Source organism: Balearica regulorum, chromosome 3 (assembly GCF_011004875.1).
Source record: "Balearica regulorum gibbericeps isolate bBalReg1 chromosome 3, bBalReg1.pri, whole genome shotgun sequence".
In the NCBI taxonomy this organism is placed as follows: domain Eukaryota; kingdom Metazoa; phylum Chordata; class Aves; order Gruiformes; family Gruidae; genus Balearica; species Balearica regulorum.
The window spans coordinates 86104140-86126678 of record NC_046186.1 but is presented as its reverse complement, the minus strand read 5'-3'; the positions used below and the strand labels follow the sequence as shown (position 1 = coordinate 86126678).

Here is a 22539-nt window from a genome sequence, read left to right as displayed (position 1 = left end):
GGATTTTTTTAGTGGCATATATATGAGAGGAAGCCTGTCCTAGAGCATCATTGCTTCAATTCCTTCTAGTCCATACCTTCAACACAAATGTAGAAATAAGAGAACTGCTCCCAATTTGTGTACAATCTACTCTTGTACGCAGCTTCTTTGTAATTTAATGCAGCCAGTCACCTTAGTTTCATAGATGCAAATTCTCTTAAAGAGAAAAAAGTACACTGCAATAAAAAAAAAAACCAAACACCAAAACCTGCCTCTCATAGGTCATTTCCAAACTTTAAATTTTTGCAAAAAGCTCAAAGATAGAGGAGAAAGTATTCATCTCAGGAATGGAAAGGATACCTTTCACAGGTTAAGATATCCTTTTGTACCTTCATCTGCTGCAGAGAGAGAGACTATCCTTTCCTAAAAAAAAAAAAAAAGGGGGGAAAAAATTTAGACGTATCTTTACATTGACTCAAATCCTGATTTTAAAGGTAGAAATCTGAAATCTCATCACATTATTTTATGATAATTAAGTCATCCAAAGCAAGACCCTAACCTCCTGGATTCTTTCCCTTTAGTTGATCAGACGTTGAAGACTGAAGCTTGGTTTGTTGTGAAGACAATGCTCTTTTGTAATCCTTAGCTCTGAGGACTGATATTTTGCATGTCTGTGTTCCACAAACTTGGAAAGAGGTAGCAAAACAGAGGAACACATTGTATTAATGTGAGGATTTGGGACCAAATATTTATGATATTCTTTTCTGCAGTCCCCAAGTTATTCCCAGCAATTAGATGAATTTATCAAACAGAAATCTAACTGTTGAGAGAACATTTCTTTTCCCTATAAGGTAAGATCTATCAGAGTGCTAGAAGTATAACGAAGGCTGTTATGAACACTGAACAGCAGTTTTACTCCTGTCTTGGAGCCAGATTAGGTTCAAGAGCAAAGAAGAAAGAGACAAAAAAGGATCAACTATTAAAAATTAAGAAACAAACTTGTTCTGCTGCTGTTGTGCAAAGGCAAAGCTGTAGCTATTGTAGAAACTTGGATTGCGTATGTGACCTACATAAAATACCCAGGGGCAGCTGGAAAAGGTATGGACTAAAACATTAAGCATGGGACTTTGAATAAGAGAACACAGGCATCTAAAGGATTTTATTCCAGTCAGTATAGAACTGTATCTTTCAAATCATGCTTTTATAAAAAAGATGACAAATCATTAGTCAGACTAAAATATATAGTTGGTTTTCAAAGCATCTTTTCTATATTGATGAAATATCCAGAAGGCAAATTTTGACAATGATTAAAAATGCATCTTATTGTGCACGGCATACAGTTCATTGGAATATAGCTCTCTGAACATGACTACGTTCCAGATGATTGAAGATTTCTTCTTCTGTTTCTGGAGTGAGCTGTATATTATCTTTGATTGGAGACAACGGATCTGACTTTTTACAAGAAGGAAGTTTTTCATACTCCCTGCACAAGAAAAACCAAAGACAAAACAAAACCCAGGAATGTTATGGTGTTTTATGTTTCTAACCACAGGCCTGTAAGAACATATGGGTTAAAACAAAGCAAGACCCCTCACCTAACTACCTTCTCATCTATGAATAAGCCCAAAATAAATATCTGTGATGGAAAGTTTTAATTTCAATTTCACTACAGCTGAACAACTTCACTGAAGGTGATTTCAACTGTTCCAGTTATCCTGTGAGAATGACAGCTGTATATCTGAAAGACTGTATGGTCCCCCATCTTCCTCTGGGTTGTACATGCTTCCTTAACATTTAAGTCTTTGGAATAACTGTAGTTTCATATAAATCCTGTGACACCAGGACAGAACAGATTACTGTCCCACATGATTTATTTGCCATCAGACAATATAACTCTTAAGATACAGGACTAATTTAGAATTATTTTAAAATCTGAGAAAACAATAAACAGAATCCTCAGAGCTAAGTAAGTCCTGGCAGTGAGAAAAACCTTTTTGTGAAATAAATTAAGAAAAGAATCCTTAAAAGCTAATAAACAAGTACTTCATTTACATAGAAGTAATATATACAAAAATATATATCCCAAATATATACCCAGAAGGTATAGACCAACCAAAACTGGATGGATAAAAAGTGGATATTGGTAGCTAAGTCTTGCAATCAACAGCAAAGAAAAGGAATGGAGTGCCATCTAGGCTCACTCTGTTCTATCTGCCTGTATTCTGATAAATCAAAACACATGAATTTTCTCCCTGTGAACAACCCTGGTTAGACATTCCCAATCTGAGGTCAAGCACACAAACACTTTCACTTCCTCTTTGAAACTGTCAATCTTAACCCGCATCAAGAGGATAATAAAAAGATTTCTAAAAATGTTAATACCACAAGCAATATTTTTTAAACAGCAATCAGTTGTATAATAGCCTACCACAAGGCCCAAACTTACTAAAATAAATTAATCTGACTTAACACATGCTCACCAGTCTCACATTTACTACTCCATGAAAAGAGAACACTTTTGTCCTACTCACATTTGGTTTCAGGTTAATGAGAATAATTTTATTTAAATAAGATTTATTTATGCAAAGTTGAAATTGCTACTTGGAGCTGGGAAAGCTTTGCCACCAGGAGTTTTTACCTGGGCCCATGAAAATAGTGTAAGTTAAAATACCTACACTTTTTTAAAAAAAAAAAAAAAAAAAATCATTGTCCTTCAAGTTCAAACCTTGAAGATATTTGCAGAAACTTCAAGTTAGCCAAGTCATCTGCACAAGGGGAAACAATAGCATTTTATAATGTGCAAAAAGGTGTATCTTTACCAGAGACTTCAGCTAACAGAAATATTCCATCAATTCACCATCATCTTGAATGCAGAACGGTTCTGACAATCAGCCATCTCAAAATGTGAGAGGCACATAAAGTTAAATAGGAACAACCTTTTATTCAATTAAGTTTAGCAACTTTTTACACAGCTTTTGCATTTAGACTAAGAAATGCCTTTTGGTATTTGATGTCAAACAATGGTAATTTTCACATAAATTATGTTAAACTAAACGCACTACTTCAATAAATGAATTTTAGCTGAGAGTGTTTCCTGGTTAGAAAGAAAAAAGTAATCAGAAGATCATAGTTACCACAAATCACACTTCATGGCTATATCAAGCTTAGGAAATTAAAAATTGTACGTAGAAAATATTTATCTTTAACTATTATCTTTATTGAATTGTGTGGAGGAGACGTGTAGTGTCTGCTTTCAAAATTGTTTCTTTGGAAAAAAAAAAGTATACAGGGTGCTAAGTAAAGGGTTAAAGCAACTCACCTTTTAAACTGGAAGTTTTTCCGGAGTTCACTAATGGTGGCTTGCAGTCCCAGCTTATTTTCAGCATCACAGTGATTTCTCTTCAGCACAGGTGACAGTTTCCTGCTTAATCCACTTACTTTAGCTGGTATCAATGGCTTAAGCTTTGTTACAATACGCGACCCTACACAACTGGATTTATGTAAACCAGGAACCTGTGAGATTTTAATATTAAAGCACAAATGGTTAAAATGACAACCAGTAAGCAACAGATATTATGCTGCAAAGCTTACAACAAAAAATAAACTGTTTTACATTGTGCTGAGATAATGCAATTTGAATTTTACAACAAAGTATATTTAGGTAGCTTCTATAATCTAAAAAGCGGCATTTCAAACACATAAGACACAATGCAGCTGTAAGAACTGGCAAACCAGTTTCCATAAGTCTTTGCATTCTAAGAAGCTGCAAATACACATTTCTTTTGAATGCAGTTTTTAAAGTTTATTAAATATTTTTCTCATCTGTTTACATGAGAGTGCAACAAAACCCCTTCAATGTAAACTTGCAGAATTTTAAGAGAAGCTACCCTCAAGTATCACTCTCTGATACCTATGACTCCATTTTTCATGAAATCTAAGCTAAACACAGATATCAGTACCATTACCCCAAGGATCACTAGACCTCTACTTGGAACTTCCAGGCACAGAAACTGGATAAGAGGTCAAAACAGCTGTGCTTGGCCAGAATATCTCTCTCCAATGCAACCAGTCTTAAGTTTGAACACACCAATTAAAAGAAAAATATATGGCTTCATTATATAATTTATTATAGCTATTTACCACCCCATTATTAAAAAAACCCCGTGTGCCTCCTTTTCAATTCACTTCGTTTCCAAACACTAAATCTGTTTTTTCATATTTACAAGTACATGAAACCTATTTTGACATGACCTAATTACTATAATTATGTCAGTCAGTGTGACTTTTATGTTTCACATTCTCATCCCTAACCACAAGCTCCGATATTCCTGTCTTTTTTTCTAGGGTCAATATCAGGCTAATTGGCCAATAGTTACTCAGACTGCTGCTATCACGCTTTCTAATACTGACATAACATTGGTCATTGGTTTTGCCTTCTCGAACTTCATGCACAAAAAAGTAATGAGTTTCTTTTAACAACAGAAGAAAAAACACACTAAAGCGTGATACACTGGATGTTTTTTTCCTGTGGGTAGTTTCATAAATTAACAGTTAGACCTATTGCCACCTATTTAATACTCTTTTCCAATTTGTATTATATGTGCATAATCCTAGCACAATAATTAAATACATATAATATACTTTGTCTAAAAGTTAAAACTTTCTTTGCCAAATAAGTTCACAAGTGGCAAAAGACCACAAATGGCTTACTCATATTTTCCATCATTTTCTTCCATCTTACATATGCTTATCATTTTCCCCAATTTTTTGGGAAGTAGTCATTTGGAAGCACTAGAAGAACATTTTACTGTTTCAGCCATTCTGCCACTTCACTGTGGAACACGAACTACTCAATTACCAGCTTCCAAGTGATCACTCACTTCTAACCTGCTATTTTAGCTTTTGTCTGTCATTATGAGGGCTAAACCATAATTATTAAAATACAATACCTGCAGAAGAGATTATGACTGTCTACGGTAGTATTAAGTTCTTATTTTACAGTTGGCTACATAAGATTAGTTTAGGACACCTAGGTTGTAAATAATGCTAATATTTCCCATTTGGATAATGTCAAGAGTAACACATTTTGCTCTAAATGAATCATCTTTTCTGTTTTGCTGGATCATCTTTAAATATCTAATGCAAAACGCTCTACCTCATCCAAGTATTTGTCACTGATCACCTAACACTTTATTTTCTTAAAATAAAAGATGTTGACAGCCTTTGCTTCAAAGAGAACTCATACCTCAGTTCTTTCCAAAATGACATTGCATTTTGTCATCCTCCCCATTATATATTTATTCATTTATTGAAATTACATTGTTTCTACCTGAATTGACTAAGCATATCTTGGAATCCTAAGTAAAATTTTGGGGGAAAGGAAAAGTTTAGAATGTAGGCAAAAAATTGAAGCAAGAATACTAAGAATAAAAATAAAATCCTAGAACTCCCTTCTTTATGGTGTTTTGCTGTTTATGCATCACCTCAGCCATTTTGCAACACATGTGAAGTCACTCTTAATTCTACATTTCTTTGTGGCACTGAATTACAGAGTTAGGACTTAACTAACCCAGAAGTAGGCAAAACTGCATGTTGAACACCCACTAAGAAACTTCAAACCAGGGTACATTGCTCTTTTCTTTTGTCAATATTAGCCTCTTTGCTGAGCTCATAGCAATTGTGAAAAATAATTAGCAGTAAAACTCACAGCTAGAATACTATCACAGAAAAAACTGCAAGGTCCTAGAGAGCTCACTATCTTATAGGCATTTATTAGAGGAAAAAAACTTCTGTTAGTTTTGATATTAGAATTGACTAGCTCAGCACTTTACATTTTGGATTGGAAGCATGATAAGAGTTGACAGCTTCCCTAGACTGCCTCCCCCAATTATTAAATTTCTCTACAGATCAGCTATATTATTCAGCTTACCAAAATGAGAATAATTTAAGTGATTGACTGCTTCTTCCCTAAATCTGGAACTCATTATTCCCTTTGGTATTTTTTTACTGTACTTAACACCAGCAAAGATTTCCCTTGTTTCACACTTGCAGTAAGCAATCCTAAAAGAAAACTGAGCCAAAAGTAGTGCTCCTTTATCTCTACCTTCCCTGCTTCAATTCTGACTATTGTTCCAGTGGTCTCACCAGTGCCACAACTCACTGAGACAGTCTGGTGCTCAGGCTGAGAGTCTGGCTGGGCCAGAGTTCCAATATGATTGGCCTTTTGGTTGTTGTTCTCAAGTTAGTTTTCAGGTCCAACTCATTATAAGTATTACTACTAGCACAGAAAGGAAGTGGAGAGAATACCTGGCCAAGGAAGTAAGTGGTGAAATCCTCCTACTGGCAGCTTGCTTTAAACTAACCCTACCTTTCTCACGGATTTTCAGCAGATTCCTGTTGTCAAGCATCCTGAAAATTTGTTTTATATGATGCTTATATTACCTCAGTACTTCCGTACTGTGCATTCCCCAATATTTAGTATATTCATTCTCCCAATATACCTTTAAGGTGAGCGAAACATTAAACAAAACATATTAAATACATTCTTAAAAACAAAGTAATAAAATTTTGAATCCCAGCATGATTTCATTTCATTGTCTTGTTGAGGAGAAACAGGCAAAATGTTAATCTAATGAAAAAGCATCAATTTTTGTCATCAGGTGTTGATGTGAATGCCATCTCAACACAGAAGTTACTAACAATAACCACAAGATGTCACTATTATACAAAATACACACACTATTCTTTGGCAGAGAGATGGTGATTTTCAGTCTGTGTACAAGAAAGAAGTTAGTAGGGGCATACATGAAGGATGAAAGTGTCTTCCTTTGACTTATGAATCTGCTGGCAAATTCTAATGATAAAGCCTTAAGGAGTTTGAGCACTTTTAGCTGTTAAGGCCTTAGAAGTTTTGTAAACTACAGAAATGGGTAAAGCTCCCAGAAACGTCACAAAGACAAGGCACGTAAGTTCATTCTTAGATCTAAGAAACCACATAGAAGTCAAATTATGGGTGCCCAACCAACAGAAAAAATAACTGAAATGCAGGTTCTGAAGGAAAATTGACTATCCTTTCTATATTGATTTGTTAGTGTCTAACAAGGCTTTTAACTAAAGCACTTAAACAAGAAAGGTCAACTAAAACCTCTTCAGATTTTGAAATTTAAACACACTTTTTCTAGTCAAAGAGGAAGGAGACTGCTAAACTAGCAGATTTATCAAGACAAACAATGAAATGAGGTTGTACCTTTGACTGTATCTGGATTATGAATGCAACTGCAATTTGTATCACAAAATCTGTGTATTTTAGCATGCCTCAGTAAAATTAGGAAGTGCTTTTTTGACTTAGCTTGGCTTTATAAAAAAGCGTTTAAATCGATAAGCAAGTTGCAACTGTGATATCAATTGTAGGTGGCCTAGTTATAGCTCATCTCAGCTCTGAAAAAGATGAACAAGAGTAGTTTTCTCTTGCCGTGCATTGCTTAAGATTCTTTCATTAAGAGTTCTAGAATGAACAAGGAGACAGCTAAAACTGATTTTCCCATTTTAGTAGGGCTCATAAAGTTAAAAGAATTCTTACCTTGGTCTTTATGTTTGTATTTTTTCTGTCAGTTTGAACAGCAGAAAACACTGGAAACCGATAACATTGATCATCAGCCAGTTTTGAATTGGAGTCATATTCCTTCATCAAAAGAAAATGAATTTGGTTTTAAGAGTTCGGAGTTTTGTGTGTTTTTTTTTTTTTCTTTAAACACAATGTATATTTTTATATCTACACATATACTTTATAAGGTATAATGTTTTCAGTAATTCTAAGAACTTATACAAAACCCTGGGCTTATTTTCAGCAAGCAACACTATGGTCTGAAAGGACTTCTTTAGGGACTAACAAAAGCAGAGAACAAAGCTAGCCCACCAGGTTTCTTTATGACCCACTGTAGTTATAACAGTAGAAAGACTGAAAACAAATGAAAACCAGAGAACAGGCTTGATTTAAGCTAGTAAATCTATCCATTCTAGACAACTATGTTAAGCATTGACAAGTTTTGTTAGTACAAGCTATGTAATGTGCAGGGTATTATTTTAAAGAGGACTTTGCTGCCTAATTTGTTCTATAATTTAAAGTGACAGCAAATGCTGAAACAATGTCTTACTTCTGCATCTGAACTGTTGTTGCACACTTGCGGTATTTCTGAAGACTCCAAACTGCATTCTGATGGCTCACAAGACCTTTGAGACGGCAATGACTGTTCCAGTTCTGTTAAGGGGGAGGATTCCTCCTCTGATTCGCCACAGACTGCCCCACTCTCTGTTTGTACCCCATTAATCTGATCTTCTTGGGATACCACACAGTTGCTTCTCTGTGGGTGAAATTGCTCTGAAAATACAGTATGAGATGAACCAGAATTTCCTGAATTATTTATGAGGCTGCTAAACCACCGGAAGCAACTTTTCTGTGTTTCTCCAGGAGGTGTAAAGATAGTCCTTGTTGATTTTTCACTTTCTGAAAACTGAGAAACATCTTCTGCTACATTTTTTACTTCCTGTTTCTGACAATCCTGCTCAGCATCTTGAATTAGATCTCTGTCATCCTTCTTTCCTCTACCATCAAACATAATTGCATCATTGCAAAAAAACCTAAAAAAGTAAAAAAGAAGAGTATTTAATATCCAAAATCCAATAGTTGTCTCTATCCATTAATTTGATTATTTTAGTGCACTTGCAGACACAAATTATTTTGACAATGGGCAAAGTCCCTCAGGGAGGCATTGAACAGTAAAAAAAGTGGGGGAAAAAAAGCATCTGTAAACATGTCATTCATTGACTGAAAAACTAATAGTTTCTTCATCTGAAAATGAGAAACATCTAAGAATACTACAAAATTTAAGAATATATTCATTAATTACCATAAAGCTAAATGGTAGTGAAACACTGCAGCACATCTTATCAAGGAAGCTAGAACCTATCTGGTTCTTTTCCATGCTATAGCAGCAGCTCCTAAGAGTAAGTACAAATCAGTGATTTTTAAGAAACTGAGCATTGCTTTAAAGAACCTACCATCACTAACAACTCTTAATTTTTGATTCACATAATAAAACTCTCAGCTCAGGAAGGTGTGCATTAAAGCTAAAACACATGAGTATTAAGATTGTTCTACAAAGTTACATTGCTCAAAAATATTCAAATTTTTTAACATAAAAATTACACAATAAGAGACATAATAGTGATAATGTTTTGCAAAACCAATTCAAGAAAGTGTGGCCAAATATGATCAAAAACCCCAGCCAATTAAAAAACCTAACAAACCCAAAGACCCTCTTCTCAAAGCACTGGTGCAGAGATCAGAAGCATCAACAGAATGAGATGGGATAAGAACAGGTATTTGTCATACAGCATGGCCACATTTGGCTTTACTGAAACAAACAAAAACACCCCCATCAACATAAGTCACTTGGAAAGCACATGGAAAAATAAGGAGGTGATTGGTGACAGCCAACATTGCTTCACTAAGGACAAATTGTGCCAAGTTTGGTGGTCTTCTATGATGGGGTTACAGCATTGATGGATAAGGGAAGAGCAACTGACATCATCTCCCTGGACCTGTGCAAAGCATTTGACACTGTCCCACATGACATCCTTGCCTCTAAATTGGAGAGACACGGATTTGACAAATGGACCACTTGGTGGATAAGGAATTGGCTGGATGGTCGCACTCAAAGAGTTGTGGTCAACAGCTCAATGTCCAAGTGGAGAACAGTGACGAGTGGCGTTCCTCAGGGGTCAGTACTGGGACTGGCACTGTTTAACATCTTTGTCAGCAACACGGACAGTGGCATCGAGTGCACCCTCAGCAAGTTTGCTGACAACACAAAGCTATGTGATGCAATCGACGTGCTGGAGGGAAGGGATGCCATCCAGAGGGACCTTGATAGGCTGGAGAGGTGGGCCATGAAATTCAACAAGGCCAAATGCAAGGTCCTGCACGTGGGTCGGCGCAATCCCAAGCACAACTACAGGCTGGGTGGGGAATGGATTGAAGCAGCCCTGAGAAGAAGGACTTGGGGGTATTGATTGATGAGAAGCTCAACATGAGCCGGCAGTGTGTGCTTGCAGCCCAGAAAGCCAACCATATCCTGGGCTGCATCAGAAGAGTGACTAGCAGGTCAAGGGAAGTGATTCTGCCCTTCTACTCTGCTCTCGTGAGACCCTGCCTGGAGTACTGCATCCAGCTCTGGGGCTTCCTACATAAGAAGGACATGGACCTGTTGGAGTGAGTCCAGAGGAGGGCCACAAAGATGATCAGAGGGCTGGAGCACCTCTGCAATGAAGACAGGCTGAGAGAATTTGGGTTGTTCAGCTCTGGACAAGAGAAGGCTGCAAGGAGACCTCCTAGCAGCCTTCTAGTACCTGAAGGGGGCCTACAGGAAAGCTGGAGAGGGACTGTTTACAAGGGCCTGTAGTCATAGGACAAGGGGTAATGGCTTTAAACTGAAGGAGGGCATATTTAGATTAGATATAAAGGAGAAATTCTTTACTGTGAGGGTGGTGAGGCACTGGAACAGGTTGCCCAGAGAAGCTGTGGCTGCCCCCTCCCTGGCAGTGTTCAAGGCCAGGTTGGATGGGGCTTTGGGCAACATGGTCTAGTGGAGGGTGTCCCTGCTCATGGCAGGGGGGTTGGAACTAGATGATCTTTAAGGTCCCTTCCAACCCAAACCATGATATGATTCTATGATAAGTCAATATTATGAGCAACTGCTTACATACTTGGCACAAAGCAGCTACCTCTTTTTTTTTTTTTTTAAAGGGATATGACATATGACCTCTACCTAAAAAAGAAATATGGCCAATTCCTAATAATTTTGGTGCCCACAGGCTAGACTGTATTGAATAGTCCCACAGTCTTAATTTCTGCAGTAAAAAATTGACATTATCTCACACATAGACAGCATGCCTAACACAGAGGGTTCTCCATCTCAGCTTGGGACTACAGGTGCATTAATACTGTTGCATAAAAGAGTCCAAGGTAGTATTTTTCTTAGTTTCAGTATTCAGGTTATTTCAGCAACCAGGACAGCAAATAGTATTTTGCTACTTATTAAAACATGTGATGCAAGCATACCTGCTTCTTGTTCCTGGAACAATTACAGCATCCTTCTCTTTGTTTTTCCTTTGTAGAAAGGAAGCAAATTTATTTCTAACTCTAGGCAGAGAGTTAGAGCTTTCTTGAGTGACAGAATTCCCTGAAGAATCAAGGCTTTGTATTGCTGAGACACTCCTTGGTGCTTGACCATCATCATCACTCTCCTTCTTGAGTTTTTTTGATTTTGAAAATGAATATTGGTTCAACAGATCTCCATCTGAGATTTCTTCTGAATCTGAAGAGAATTTAAACATCATTATAGATGCATGTTCTAGAATTAACCAGTTATGAGAGAACTAAGCATTACATATTTATTCTCACAGGCTTAAAAATATTAGTATGGTTTGGTAGGAACATTCTTGACATTACAGTTCAGAGGTCTTTAACACAGTTTTCTAGTACATAGCCTTAAAAGTAACTTTCTATGGAAAGGTAGATGGAGTGAAGGCAGAACAGCTGAAATCAAACATGATGTTGTTGGGGTGTTTTTTTGGGTTTTGGGTGGTGTTTTTTTTTTTTTTCTTTAAACACTGAAAGCAAAACTAAATTGGACTTAAAGGCAGGTTGCTAAAACCAAGTACAAATTTTGATAAACCAGGGAGTAGGAAGATATTAGGAGTAACAAAGGCAGAAGAGGAGCTTTAGTAACATAATCAGAAAGCAAAGGAATCAGAGGAAGAGAAAAAACACTTAACATATCAGATAAAGCACAACGGGAACAGAGAACCGCCCTTCTATTACAAGCCCACATTTTATTTTAGCACTTATAACTTACGTGGTATAGAAGACAAGATAGCACAGATTTACTAGAGTAAGTTGGAGTAAAAGAATACCCATACAGGGGATACAGGGGATACACAGCACTGTGTTAGAAGAGTACAGAAAACATTCCTTAAATTTTCTGTCTGGTCAAATATCAACTTTAAGAAAAATTGGCTATTTTCATGTCTTCACAAGCCATTATAAGATGGAAATGAAACACCAAAATATCTAAAAATAGAACAGTGGGTATTAAAAATGACAACTTAAAATTGAAAAAAATTAAAGAAAAAGTTAAAATCAAGTGCTACTGAACATTTGCTGCTACCCTTACTCATTACATAGGCTTCAGTGTCATGGATCATTAGTCTTGCAGCTTGTTGAAAAGAGAATATAGACAATAAAAGTTAGAGTTAGGCCTCTAAAAATCTCATGCCATCAAGTCAAAGATAAAATCCTCCCTTTCCCCACAACCTTATACTGCTATTTATATACTTATTTTAATAAAAACATACCACTCCTTGGCCTTTTTGCCAAGAGCTCTTTGCCTGGAAGTTTTAGCCCTTTAACACTAATTATCTTCTCCATGCCTCTGGTGGTTGGTTTCTCTGGTAAATGCATTTTATGAGGAACAGTATCTGCCTTAGGGTCAAGCTTGTAGTCTCTGCTCCAAATGCTATTTACATGATTAGCATGTCTGTCATTCCAGCTACAACTTCTCTGCTGCACAGGCTAAAAAAAAAAAATATTAAAAACAAGACACAGGTTTATAATTTTGCCTTCTACTTACAATTTCCTGATTTAGCATATAAGGACATTTTGACATTTGCACACCAGCTGCTGACATACTCTACACAAACATTTTCTTTCAGTTCCCACATTTCTCATGCATTCGATAAAAATTATTTTTCTTTTGTTCTGCCAGACTTCTTCATTCCAATATGGCACAAGTGACCAACTATTCATCTCAAATAAAATTAAAAATGTAAATTTTCTCCACAGTGTTAAAGAGTTATCAGAAGAGTTTGAAAGTAAAACAAATGTTAAAGTCAAATGGCTTGAAAAGTAAGATTTTTGCCTGTACAGAGAATGAGAAGTATGTGTTTGTGGGAGCATACAGTTTCTGTAATAGTAGAATAGCTTTCACTTCCAAGTTAGTTGTGGATAGCATTCAATCATATTTTTCCATGAATGTTCAGACCCACATCAAAATCTTAGTATATAACTTTAGAACAAAAATGTTACCTGTGCAGTGTCAGGGTTATAGTTATCAATTTGTTCCATTGTATCGATATCAATGTTGCCAATGGCAATTTGAAAAGCTGTACCATCACCAAAATGTCTGTCCCCATCATATTAAAGGAAAATACCTGCATATTACATTAAATTTCAAGAATCGTAGCATGAACATTAGACTAGCTGTTTCCCATTTCTATGCCAAAAACCACTGCTAGAATATTAACTAAAAGTATTAATACTACTACTCATGGTTCAATCTGATGCAACAGCAATTGTAATAGATCTGCAGGGCTTGGCAAACCATGAAAGTTGAAAGGAAAACCTTCAATGATCAGGAGGAAAAAGTTACCGTCTTTCTCCTTCCTAATTTCTGGAAACACCAGAGATTAGCTGTCTTGAAGAACATACAAAGCTAGTAACTACTTCAACAGTCTGCTGTATTTCTTCATTTTCCTAATCTCCCATGCTGAAATTTCATGATACACAAATGTAGCAAAATGCTACTTGTTGTACAGGAAGAGATATCTGGTAAAACAGGGAATGCTTAGATTAGGGAATGTGTTGAACACGGATTGCAAGAATTAAACTGGCAGAGATTATAGCACGCTTAACACATACACAAATTAAAGACAGTTGTAAAGCAACTCAAACAGTTTAAGTGTACTGTATTTAATGAGCTGTTTTCTAAAAAAAAAAATTTAAAAAAAAATCAGTAACTTCTGCCTAAAACATCATGTCAATGATAGGTCATCTAGTTATCCCCAGGGATTTTTTAATCAGTAATTAAAATCAGAGCAAAAAAGAGAACAAAGAAGGAAAACCCCCAACTTTCTAAGACTGCAGGAAAGACAGGATTTAGTCAGAGATGCAATGAAAAAAAGTATAAGGCACCACACCTGCTCACCCTTATTTCCCAACCCTGCTGTTTCAACATATAAAGGATACCGTCCTGCATAAATGAGCGTTTCTGGATCAATATCATCACCATACGCATTCAGAGGAACTAATTTTCTGTTGACAGGATCAAAAACTAACTGATAAAGGAATGTATTATTGGCTCGTGTGAAACCCTGGATGTATTCTTCTGATACTGTTATATTCATCTTCAGGTACTGCCCCATTTTCTTAATAACCTGTCAAAAATAAAATTGCTTAACTGTTTCACTTAAATAGGTTACACAAAAGGTTAAATACATGTCAATTATTAAGTATCATTGCTTTTCATTAAATGTAGAATGCGTAACAGCAAGCAGATTCAATGCAAATAGAGGAGGGAAAAAAAAGAAGTTTCGTATGTTATTTTCCTACTCTCAAGCTGTTTACAGTCACATAAACAACACATTTCAACTCTTTATGAAGACTTCTTGGCTAATAAGTAAATACAAAATCTGAATATAAACATAGAGCATCTCCTTAAGCTATATTTATTAAAACTAATGCATATCAAATTTTATCATCCATATTACCAAAACACATAAGCAATATATGGATGGTTTTAGGGTATGAAAAAGCAAAACTAATCAGATTTCTTCCCCATCTTTCCCCATTACTGATCATAAAAAGACTACAGATTTATCTGGTAGCTCCTCCTATATATTGTTACTACATCACTTTAAAAGAAGTTCTATTAATTCACTGATCTCTGTTCTTGAATTTCACAGAAGGCAGACTATGTTCTTTTGAAGATCATGTTCGTCATACTGACAGAAGCAAGAATCTCTCTTCCTCCCTAAATAAAACATCAGCTGTAGTTTGGCCACGCATCCTAAGTACAGGCCAATTTACTTATCTCATTAGAGAAATAAGAGTTCAGATGGGCACTGTTGTATTACTTGATATCTTTTGACTCACTCATGACTTTCCATCACTGTTGGAAGACAGCAGTAATGAATCACATGACAAATTACTAAGTGAAAAGTTTTTCAGGTGATTAAATCCTGACATGTTGCTCAAAAAAGATACATTAACTTCAATATAATCATGATTCGTACAGGAAAAGTTCAAAGATACCTTTTTACTTCCACAAAAGCTAGCAAAATCAGTTGCTTTGATGCCTGCTTTGCATAATACAGAACATTTTAAAACTAAAATTCATATTTCTTTTTGTACAGCCTGTGAGGAAAAAACCCCAAACAAACAAAAAACCAACCACTAAAGCATACAAGTAACTTAAAGAAGATAATACAGTAAGTTAATTAGACTGCATATTTAAATACTTTTCTGCATCAGTTTTACCAGCCTTCAGGACAGCCATGTAATGTATTTTTCTTATCAGCTCTTAAAAACTCTCTTCTCCCTTACTATCTACACAGAAATTATTCCCACTCCATATTTCCTATTCAATTTGTTTTCATTTCATATATTGGATAAGAAAAAACCCTACCTTATTTTTTGGTTTGCACTGCACTATACCAGATTTTTTTTCAATAATATTTTAATATGTAAATGTCTGTATCCACATGTATGTAATTAAATACAAAACAAGAACCAAATACAATTCCCAATCCCTGCCCCTCCTCCACATAGACAAAAGTGTACTTATGCAAAAGTAAGAGTTCAGTTAGCAGTTCTAATAACTAATCTGCAAAAACAGAACAAACAGGGAATGGAGGGGGGGGGGAAATTCCAGTGTCTTACAAAAAATTAAGTCTCTCCTCAAACAGAATATGCCCTTGAAAGATTAGAACAATATTTAAGTTCACGTTGGTGTATTTCATTAAATATATAACAACTTCAACACCTGAGTAAGTTTAACTCAGCATCTTTTTAAAGCACAGGTTAAAATACTTGTTTTAGCATTCTTCTAAAAATGGAGGAAGTCAAGAACCCCTCATATATTTTCAATTGACTGTTAGTTTCATATATACAGATATAGATTCCCAAAAATCCAACACACAAAGCAAAACCAAGTTTACCTTTATAATATCTGGATTGTTGGCTAATTTTAGTAACTTGCATGCTTTAGCTAACCCAATTCCATGAATTGACGAGAGGTAGTCACAACCAGAAAGAATACACATGTAGCGGAATTTGTCTTCTGTAAATACATTTCCAAGCTGCTTGCAGTTTCCTAGTTGAGCTTGATCTATCTCTAGTCCATTTCCAAACTTGTCAATTTTCAGAAACACCTGGAAATTAAGAGAAAGTGAAAATAATAATTTTCACCCATATAAGCTAGTTTGTCACACTTGGTGGAAACAATACAAGCTGAGTGCTATTCTCATCTCTTCTGTTCCCCCTGTTATTGATGAAGAGTAAATCAATACATCAAACACATCTGGAAACTTCGAACTCTGCTTTTAAGATACCAGTGAGAGGTAAAGGCTATTAATATTTTCTTCCGTACCTTTTTACATCCAAAGGCTAAAAGATCGGAGTCTTCTGTAATTATAGCTTGAACCATGCCAGTCTTATTAAGATAAGCCAACTGAGCATCAGCTTCATAAGGAGCAACAATACAATCAACTCCCCGGGCTCGTGCAGCCTGTAGATAAAGCAGCAGTATACAAGTACTTTGCATCAATTCTCAGTAATTATCTTAAGACATCTGAAAGCATAAGAACCCCTACCTCAAAAAAACAGAATGATCTTTATCACACACACCCCATTAGAGCCTGATACTTCCTTCATATTCAGTTTACAAAAATAATGTGTCCTGCTCACTGCATCCAACCAAAGGTGCCAGCTTCAAACTCATGCAAATCACATTCAGGACAATGGAAAAGAGCACCAGAACAAATGTAATACTATTTTGATAAAGATCCTAGGATTGCAGTGGAAGGATGGCAAAAAGCTACTAGAAAGGTTTTGTTTTCTGTTAGTCTATTCTAAGGAACTACCCAAGGGGAAAAAATTAAATAAAAATTGTGTTCATTTTTTTGTGCGGCAGAAGTAAAACTGTAGGTGCTATCAAAGGCAGTTATAGCATTTACTAGAGATGTATTTCAATTGACACCACGTCATTATTTATACCACCAGGCATAATAAATCTGAAGAGAAGTTAAATTTTGTTAACTATACCTAACATAACCCAATGTTAGCAGGACAATTAGAGACTAAGCAAGAGGGAATATTTGTCTTGTCAACATAGATGAGGTAGTGATGGAGCCATACAAAATCAGAATAAGACCTGCTACCTACTACATAGGTGTTTGTTTTTTTAAACTGCCAGTATCAACAACAAGCACTGACAACTTACTTTAATAACTTCATGAGCCATAACATGGGTAACATTTACACTGCGCCCAAAACATTCCCTAGCTTCTGACAGTTTCCCTTCCTGCAACAATTGTTTCCCCTTCAGAAGACTGGCTTGACGCTTCCTGAAAGATAAACAAAAATATCCACTAATCTCAGATTATTTTTCACTTAAGAGAACAGGTAGCAGAAAGGAGTAAGAGAGACGGATAGGATGGGGCGGGGCGGGGGGAGGGCGCGAATTGTTTTGCAGATGAACACTTCCCATATCTGTTCTACCATGTAATTTTTTAAAACATAAGAATAACTGCAAGTCACTGTATTAACAAGGATGCTTAGATTGGCATGTTGAAATTTGTAATGTTTTCTCAGGGAACAGTGACAACTCAGGAACTGAAATCAGCAGTGTAAAAGAAGAGATGCACCCACTCTCAGGTTGCAGTAAAATAGACTTAATGGAATTTGGAAGTATCGGACATCAGATACTTATTGGTTTAGAGGACAGAAGGCATAATTTACTTCATATATCGGAAATTGTTCACTCCACGCTGAAGGAAGCATATGTCCCATGAGAATATATAAATAAAAACCACTAGTGAAAAATTCTCACCGCTTCAGTGAGAAGTTCCCTTATATAGGGACCTGAATCCAAATCTGAAACAAGTTTATCTGATTATTGGTAGAGAAAGACGAGGAAGGTGGTGCTAATTTTAAATACAATTATACTGTGAAGAAATGTTTTTGTCCAGAGATCAGGAGGATGGGCAAACTGAAAGCCTTCAATACATTACAGGAACTAATGCTCAGAGGTTTACTTCCTTCCTCTATAAAAGTGCTTTCATTTATGAAGTGCATTTCTATTTTTGGAATAAAACCTCTAAGAAGAGGTTTGTATAACTTTTAAATGTAAATTAAATGAAATAACACCACATCGCAAGAAAGTTTACCAGAGATTACTACCTAGCTGAAGTTGAGAATTTTCAACTTTGAAAATGAATTGCAGTGTTAAACACACTGCTCTGCTTGCAAATCAATACAGTTCAGTACTTACTCTCGTCGGGCCTTTTCCACTTCCTTCTTAGAAGGTAGGGTGCATCCATCAAATACCAAAATTGGTTTAATTCCAAATGAGAGGAGCATATCAACAAGTTTCATACAGAAAGCTACATAACTGTATCAACAACAAGAAAAGTAAGAAAAGAAAGATAAACTTTATTGTTAAGCACAAGTCTATTGCATATTTTCTCTTTGCAGGAAAGAAAAACCGTAAGTTTAGGACTAACTACTATTCAAAGACCTTAATGAGCTATGTATTTCCCCAGCACCACAAAAAGAGTAAGAACACTTGAACGCTCTTTGTTACAAGAGAAATCCTCCACCTCCCAACTCAGACTTGGACCGACTGCTCCCTACTTCTACGCAAAACAAAAGAAAAACTTGAGTGCAATTCAGTTTGATTTTGCTACATTAGGATTCAACACTGCCAAAAACTTTACAGTTTAAAACATGGATCACCTTTTTAGTTTCAGCAGCTCAATACATAATGGCCAGGGAAACAGGAGGCAGAGGAGCACAGTACATTACCTTTCCCTGAAGCCTTGTGAGACTACATGTGCTTTTGTAGAACTGGAGGAGTGATGAGATATTAAACCTCTCTTTGTGGAGCTATCCATTCCTCTCTACAGACGGTAGGTACACGCTATGGACAGACATGCAAATGTATCTTCCCACACTAAAAGTACAGGCACAGTGCTGAAAATATTCCAAAGACAGGAGAGTTCTGCAAACTGTACCAACAGTGAGGATCATGTATGGACCAGGGGCAATCCTCCACTGCCTTCCAAGCCCAGTCCTTAGTAAAAATATTTGTAGGGGATTCCAGACTTCATATATTTCCTCAGACCTCTGATCTCCTTACCTTCTTTCTACAGATCTGTATGAGATCCTTTCCTCAGCAGCACACAACTAAAATATAAGGGCTGCTGTAAACCCTAAGTTCATTACAAACTATGACACTCAACGAAAAAAACCCAAACAACAAACACTTTGCAGCAGGGAGGGGAGGGAGACTGGGACACAGGAGCACTTAGCATCTAAGGATAAGAAGAAACTGGATTTAGAGCTACAAAACATAAACCAAAAAAAAAAAAAAAGAAAAAGATTTTTGAAAGGGTGAATAGGAGTATAGCTATATAATGCCTCAATTCAGATGAATTTTAAAGTGTGAAAGGGCTCTCCACAATTAAAGTGCCAGTCTAAGATCAGTGATCATAAGTGCATAGAAACAAGATTTGGTCATAAAATATTCCTGTAGTTAAACTGAACCATTCCACAGTTTCCTATGACTAGGAATCGACTCACAGGAGAAACATTAATTTCTCAAACGAAACGTATCCTATTCTCAGGACTCTGAGGGATGTCAGCTACCTTCAAAGGCAGGTAGCAGAGCTGGATGAAACTCTACAGTTCTTCATATCAACAGAAGCAAGAGTTAAAGATTTGAACTCATTTGCCAACCACCAACTCTTTCTTGCCTCCAATCATATATTTGATCAAAATTCCATAAGTGAAGCTTGATCCAGACTAATCATTGTATTTTTATTTCTGAAGAGATAAATATTCATCTTCAGTTAAAACTATTTGTAATATAAAACAAGAGTTCAACCCAGTTTTCCAGAGACAGGCAAGAGCTCATGCAAATTTCACCCAAGATCCAAAGCTGAACTTGAAATACGATCACAGTTTCTCTTTGTTTCCTTCCTTAGAAATGTAACTGTATAAGTGAAAATCCATGTTAAATTAGAAGAGCTACTCTTACTAGACATACATGAAGCAAAAAAAACTTACACATTATTCAGAGCACAAAATGTCTATCAGAAATCCTCAGTGTCATTACAACTTGTGTCACAGCAGATTTTACAAACTGTCACTTCATACACATATGAATCGCATCTACAGAATCTCATCAATTTGTAATTGAAAGCGAGACATGCTGGGAAAAAACTCATGATGTTTTAATAGAAAATATTTTAGAGTTTTTCCCCCCAATATATACTTCAATATTTATTTTGCACAGTTGAAAAGCGATTTACTTATAGCCAACATTTCAATTTCCGAAAAGTACAACTGGAAGAATTCAGAAGCAACAGTAAGAAGTGAAACTGTTTTAACTTCATTTTTAGCTCAAGAAACGTCAAGTTAACAAACATTTAATTCGTAAGAGGGTCGAGACCAAAACGTAACAAAGACTTACAGATCTGTCGGCTCTCCTCGGGCCAGCTTTTCAGCACAAGCGTAAGCGCCTTTGTGCAGCCAACAGTAAGTGTCCACAGCTACCGCCTGCCCTTTGTATTTCTTCACGTGGGTAGGTTCAGCAGCCTCCTTGATAAACTGGAGCAGGCCGTGAATCCCCATGGTGTAACTCAAACTGCAGTCGGGAAAAGGAAAAGGGCGAGCGCAGGGCTGAGTCTCGATCTTGGCCCACGGAGCCAGGTCAGGCAGCAGGCAGCAGGCAGGGTGCTGCGCTGGAACAGAGGCACGAGAAGCGCCTACGAGTGCCGGCGCGCACCCCGGGCAGCCCGAGCTCCTTTCCGCGGCCCGAAGAGATGCAAATCATTTAAGCCCGCGGTGCGTGCGGCACGCGGGGACGGGGCTCCCCGCCGCCGGCGCATGGGGGGGGCACCAGGCCCCGCGCACGGTCCCCAACAGACGGCGGGGTCGGGAAGGGGCACAGGGCTTCGGTCAGGGGCCGGCGGGGCCTCAGCGACGCCCCCCGCCGCGTCCCTCACAGCCTCCCCCGGAGTGGCGTGCACGTACCGACGCCGGGAGGTGTACCTGTCCGGAGCCGAGAGGCTCTAAGGCAGCTCTCCCAGCCCAGGGCCGCCTCCTCCATGGCGGCGCCGCCACCGCCTCTACCTCGGCCCGGACCGCCGCTGCCCGGGGAGAAGGGTGACCGAGGGGCTGCGGGAACACGATCACCAACCGCCGCAGAGCGCCGCGCGCCAGTACCTTGTGGGGGGAAGGGAAGGGAGGCCCGCGCGCCAGCCCCCGCTCCGCTTTGCTCCGCTCAGCTCGACCGTGGCGCGCGGCGGCCGCTCAGGGCTTTCAAGCAGCGCGCGCTCAGGGAACTGGCCCCGCCCCAGCCGAGGACTACAAGTCCCAGCATGCTCCGCGCGAGCGAGCAGGCCGTTAGGGCGCGGGACGCGGCCCGTCCGGACTGTCTGCTGGGCCTCTGGTGGCGGCTGTGCTGTCGGGTACCCGGGGCGTTCGGAACCTTTTCCATGTGAAAGCGAGCTTGAAAGCTCAGGGTTTAAGGGCAGAGTGGTTGTAGGGCAGCCGCAAATGCTGGGGAGAGGGGTTTTGAGGGGAACATGGCATTAAAGGGTAAACCGTGAAACTTGCTGCTAGCTGAGGAAGCGCCGCAAATTCAAGCATCTGCAAAAATACTAAAATGCAAAAATGCTAAAATACTAAACCTCTGCCATAGGTTCAGTGCTGCAGCGTTAAGTCAGCACATCCTGTGCCAAATTCAGTTCTGCTGTCTCTCAGTAAAGTGTCGAAAAATTGGGAAAAAATTGCTTCCTTACGTTGGGACTGGTGTGTGTGTGAAAGCTTAGTGTTGGCAATACTTCCTAATGCAATTTCCTATCACTGCTAAGTTGCCAGTGGAGAAAATTATCATCAACATCCAGGAAAGATTGTGTTGTCATAGTATTTAGCGTTTATTTTCAGTTCTTTCTGCTTATCCTTGCTGTCTGGTACCCTGGCATATAGAAAAGTTTTTCAGGTAGTTATCGACTAAAAAAAAAAACCCAATAAAACCAGCAGAGAAACCACCATAGGCCTGAGAACGTGTTTGTGTCTGTTGCTTTCTTACAATATTTATAAATAAAGAAGCTAAACACCAGTAAGTAAAAGTTGCTGGTCTAAGTAAAGATATGAATAAGGAACTTAAATACAGTAACCATCAGTTTTGTACTATTGCTGTAACCTGTATTCTGAATGAGTCATTCTGAGATGACAGTGATACTGAATGATCCCTTTCTGACAATATTCTTCACAGCGATTGCTCCAGATCGGTTCAATTACAGCCAAGGATCCATGACATGCAGTTGAGGACAGCACATGTGTAACAACAACGTACATAAGAATTATAAACATTAAGTATGTTTAAACACACATGCTGGAACGTAGAACAGTCTCACATTGATCTTACTCCTGATGTT

General features: G+C 37.8%; 1 protein-coding gene and 1 long non-coding RNA gene across 4 annotated transcripts in view; one reads left to right on the top strand and one right to left on the bottom strand.

Moving 5' to 3' along the window:
• LOC142601050 (uncharacterized) overlaps nt 1-22539 on the top strand; it is a 50890-nt gene that overhangs the window by 15247 nt on the left and 13104 nt on the right. The window contains exon 2 of one of the 3 annotated variants that reach the window (XR_012834614.1): nt 16373-16434. The exons of the other annotated variants lie outside the window; for them this stretch is intronic. This is a non-coding gene — a long non-coding RNA (uncharacterized LOC142601050). The remainder of the gene's footprint in view (nt 1-16372; nt 16435-22539) is intronic. 3 annotated transcript variants of the gene reach the window in all.
• Nucleotides 1124-21446, bottom strand: EXO1 (exonuclease 1). The gene is made up of 14 exons (XM_075748783.1): nt 21323-21446; nt 20568-20741; nt 18366-18485; nt 17316-17439; nt 16464-16601; nt 16033-16245; nt 14063-14250; nt 13124-13220; nt 12394-12610; nt 11099-11354; nt 8133-8616; nt 7559-7660; nt 3299-3492; nt 1124-1462 (listed from the first exon to the last, which is right to left on the bottom strand). The coding sequence occupies exons 2-14, from the start codon at nt 20726-20728 to the stop codon at nt 1321-1323; spliced, it is 2436 nt and encodes an 811-aa protein (XP_075604898.1). The 5' UTR covers nt 20729-20741; nt 21323-21446; the 3' UTR covers nt 1124-1320.